The sequence below is a fragment of the Scyliorhinus torazame genome, chromosome 19, assembly GCF_047496885.1.
Source record: "Scyliorhinus torazame isolate Kashiwa2021f chromosome 19, sScyTor2.1, whole genome shotgun sequence".
Lineage (NCBI taxonomy): Eukaryota > Metazoa > Chordata > Chondrichthyes > Carcharhiniformes > Scyliorhinidae > Scyliorhinus > Scyliorhinus torazame.
In genome coordinates, this window is record NC_092725.1 from 32882447 (window position 1) to 32887367 (window position 4921).

Sequence of the window (4921 nt, forward strand, 5' to 3'; positions counted from 1 at the left end):
ATGATTGTCCGAGTGTGTGTATATCTATAAGTGTCAGAGTGTGTTTTTGTGGGTCTGTGAATGTGAGTGCCTGTGCATGTGAAAGTATTTATTTGCATTGCGAGTGTCCGTGTGTGTCTGTGAATGTGTCTGTAATTCAGTTGATGTACAGTTTGCATGCATTTGAAAAGTCTTGTCAGTGTGCCTGTCTGTGCGCATGCGAATTTGTGTGTGCCTGTGTATGTCTGTTATCTCAGTCTGAGTTTCTCTGAATGTGTTGGTGAATATGCCTGTCTACTATATGTGTCTGCGAATCTGTATGTCTGTCTGCGAGATATGTGCGCATGCCTGTGAATGTCTCTGACTGTGCGTCTGTGAATGTTCCCGTTTGTGTGAGTGTGTGTCTGCGAGTGTCTGTGAATATCTTTGTTTGTATGCCTGTGCATTTTTCGGTGAATGTGCCTGTGGGTCTGTGTCTGAGAATCTATTTGTGTGTGCGCGCAAGTGTCTTTGCATGCGTCTGTGAATGTCTCTTGTTTGCATGCCTGTGATTGTGTGTGTGAATGCGCCTGTGGGTATCTCTCTGCGAATCTATGTGTGTGCGAGAGAGTGTCTGTGTATGTGTGTCTGTAAATGTGTCGGTCAGTGCGTCTGCAAATGTGTCCCTGAATATGTGTGTGAACGCGCTTGTGGGTCTGTGCCTCCGATTCTCTTTGAATGTCTGTGAATGTGTCAGAAAATTAACTCCATCAAGTTCCATTCTTATTAATAGTATTGCTAATCTAAATAGGATCATTATATTATCATCAGCAATTATGGTGACATTATTTTCAGTTTATGCCACGTTTTGATTTGTTGAGGAACAATCTTTTCTCTGTAGGTGTGAGGTGGCGAGAATAAAAGCAGTGAGTGTGGAGGAGAGCATTATTCTGCTCTTTACACTTCCGACCTTATGTGGGCCGCTGTGACTCAGTTTATGACCATTTTATGCCCGCTTACATCAGATTCAACTTTTGCCCTTCACTGACTTCCTATTTGCGTGGCAGACCTCATTTGAGCCGTATAGCTCTAGTACCCGTCTCTGTCACCTGCCACCGTATCTCTGTCTCTTCCGCTGTATCTCTGACATCTTCCAAAAGATGTTCAATTCTCCAGACACATTCATTCGAGTCCTCCTCCGGTCACACCTTGCTCCTTCTTAGCTGATTTTTAAAATCATACTGCTGCTCCCAAAGGCACCGCATTCCAGTCTCTTACACACTAATTATTAGGGCTGCTATAAACTGTTGTTTTAGTCAAGGTATGAAGCAATTAACGTAAACGGGTATTTCAGCATTCTCTTCAACTCTTCTCTGAACTTGGGCTGAACCACCACATAAATAAAAGTGTTTGTGCAGCAGCTTAAATTCCGCAGCATATACGCAACTGACAGAAAGGTATAATGATCAGCAACGTCTAAAAGGGGCTTGATCACTTTAAGCAAATATAAAACGTACAATGACCACAGTATTACGAAGCTGATGGATATGGAGAAGAGTAAAATAATAGTCGTTTTTCTGCTCTCGATCTCTGGGTCAATCTCTTTATCTCCTTTGTTCTGATCCTTGAATGAGTTACGAGCTCGACTGCCCATTAATATGCGCCTGAATATCAGAGCGTTGAGGATCAGAATTAAAGTAATTGGGATCATTGGGGTCAACACCATTGAAAATACAGCAAAGCCCCGCCATCTAGGGTCAGTAATGTAGTCTTTTTTAACATAACAGCCCCATGGCACATTGTCGATTATTTTCCGAGGTTCAAATTTAAAGTACACGGGAACATTTTTAAAACAGAAAAGAATCGTGGTTGTTGCAAGAACTGTAACAGCAGTTTTATTGGTGCAATATGTAGCTTTCAGCTTATGGGAACAAATGGCTACAAATCGATCAAAGGTGAACATGACAGTGAACCAGACAGAAAGGTCAACGGCTGCTTCTCGAAAGGCACTGACAACACTGCACACAGGGGTCAATTTCAGGAAACACTGTGGATAATAATAGAAACGTAACTGCCACAGTACGATCTCAATGATAATGAACATCAGATCCCCGGATGCCATAGCCAACAGGTAGCGAGTGCTGCAGCTGGAAAGGCCGCACTTTTCCCGGAACAGGACCAGAATCGCCATTAAATTAACTGTGCAGAGAAGGAAACAGAACATAGAAATTACACAATATCTATTTTGCATATTCTTTCACCATGTTCGGGTGGTCTGATTAAGCCAGCGCTTATTGTAAACGTCCAGTTTCCCTTGACAAGGTAATGGTAAACAGCTTTCTTGAACTGCGAGAGAGGGGAAAGCGGCGGAGAGAGAGAGACTCACATATAAAATGTGAAACTGCTAACACTAGCACCTGTAAGTAGATAGATTGGGAAGTACTGGTTACTTGTGAATCACCTTCTTACTTGGTAAAAGGAAATGCTTAATATCCATTGACGGGAACTATGTTGTCTATCTCCAAGTATATAACAATATTTCCCCTATTACTTCCTATTCCTCCGTTTACAATTTGGATGCCAATGTAAAACTTATAGATCCCTTTCATTTAGCAGTTTTTATTTATCATACTGTCTCGCTGACTTTCGTATTTAAGACCATAAGATACATGAGCAGAATTAGTCCACTTGCCCCATCGAGTATACTCCGCCATTCAACCGTGGCTGATATTTTCTCATCCCCATTCTTCTGCCTTCTCCTCACAACCCATCATCCCCTTATACCTCTCTATCTCTCTCTTAAAGACACTCAGTGATTTGCCCACCGCAGCCTTCTGCGGCAAAGAGTTCCACAGATTCATCACCCTCTGGCGTTTTGGTTTTTTAACTTTTCAGAAACGTCCATATTCGGCCTGATTCTTTGTCGTTTTATCCTCTTACGTCTGCTATAAGCCTATTTTTTCTTATCGAACTTAATTTCTCTCTATTGCGTTATTCAATAAGCTATTGAATTGCTTGAGTGAAGTTTCTCTTTGCTGGGAGTACACCGGAACTATGTCCCAACATGACTTTGAACCATCCTCTAACTCCGAAATCTACCAACAACCGTTCATTTCACTTTATCTCATAAACACCGTTAATAATTAACGTTTGCAATTTTATTCTTCACTGCCTTCCAAGCAGTAATCAATCCCCAAACTACAACAAACCATATCGCTATTAATAAAACTTTCCGAAATGCATAAGTTTTATGAATAGTAAGTCACGACGATAAATGTTATTCTTTTATTGGTCAATACTAATAAACCTCATCCATATTAAAACATGTTTTCCAATATATAGACAGACATATGGAAGCAATAATGCTAGAAATATGAAGAATTAACTTAAGTATAATAACAGAAAAAGCTCACCATCATTTCGGGCTCCGTCCCTCAGCAAAATTCTTCATCAGCCATTGAACTCACGACTTTCCTGCGATGGCAAGAACCGTTTTATTTTCAAACTTTCCTTGATCTGCTCTGGGCCTTGTCCCCGCACTTTACAGGGAAATGAATGGCCTGCTCCCGGGTTTCGATCTATTCTCTCCATGATAGGTCTTTCCGTGGCCAGTTGTCCCGCCCCCCGTTCTCCCCGGGCAGTGTAACGCCGCAATCAATCTTGGCGCTCAATTCGTCTCCTCCCCGGTAGGTCTCTCGGTGCGCTCTGGAAATTAATCTCATTACTCTCACGGAAACGACAATGTGATAATGGTCAAATAATCAGTTTCCATTGTGAGGATGGAGATCATTAAATATCGACGAGGACCCTGGGGATAACTCTGCTTCTCTTCTTTCGAACTGCGACACTGGATATTTTTCATCCATCCAGCAGGTACATGAGACGTTGGTTTAGGGTCTCGGCTGAATGACGGCAAATCCAGTATCGCACCAGTGGGTCGGTGTCAGCATTAGGATGTCATCCTTATATCACTGCTCGAAATATTTAGGATGCAAATTCTAGTTTAGATCCTCAAATGAGCTATGAGGAGTCGTGTACAGGAGAAGGACAAACAGGGAAAATTTGATCTGTGCTCGAATGGAGAAGTGAAGAGAAATGATATAAAATAGGATGATGGGGAAATATACATTGGAACTGGCTACATATGGAAGCAGTTGAACATTTTTATTTCATTCTCGGCTTGTGTTTATTGTTATTATTTCGTGTCCCGAACAAATCTCCGTATGTTAACAGAACAATATATATGTTCCTCTGCAGCTGTATATCCCCTTGCAGGGATTTAACTCACAGAGCTGGGGACAGCGATTGCTGCAGAGTTCAGAGGTAGAGACTCTGAGTGAGGTATTTCATCCGTTACAGTAATGCCATAGATATAACTGGCAACCTACCATGCTTGGTAACAGCAAAGTAATGAAACTCAAGTGTGGAGAAGTCGCAGTTTGTGATGATAGTTCTGGGCAGAGTATTCATCAGCAGCACAACGTCTTTACAGATAGTTCACTGAGCCAAAGAATGAGTAAGGATTCAAAGGATCGACATAAGATTACATCAGTCAGCGAATGTTAACATAAATTAATTTGTTAGGAACCTTCTCTTTATGGGCAAAATTCAATTAAAAAGTGAATAATCTCAACCAATTACACTTTCCAGACGTATTACATAATATCTTCCACCGACAGAGAACAAACTGCCCTTTCGTACCGATTACAGACAGTCATAACAGAAATTGCAAAAACATGGGCCTCTGAAATCAATCTCTGAAACAATGCATTCAAGAAGTGTTCCACCCCACTGAGAGATGACAGTGAAGACTGACTTGAGTTATTTCTCGCATGAAGGATTCATGCCATGCGGGGAGTTTGAACAGATTTTCGAGTTGCTATGTAATTTTGAATAATGCCTGGTGATATTTCTGATAGGCATAATATCTTGAGAGCATACAGTATGATTTCCTTTGGTGATC

General features: G+C 41.4%; 1 protein-coding gene across 1 annotated transcript; it reads right to left on the reverse strand.

Moving 5' to 3' along the window:
* Nucleotides 1-1270: 1270 nt before the first annotated feature.
* Nucleotides 1271-2149, reverse strand: LOC140396651 (probable G-protein coupled receptor 139). The gene has a single exon (XM_072485446.1). The coding sequence runs from the start codon at nt 2147-2149 to the stop codon at nt 1271-1273; it is 879 nt and encodes a 292-aa protein (XP_072341547.1).
* Between the last annotated feature and the right edge of the window lie 2772 nt (nt 2150-4921).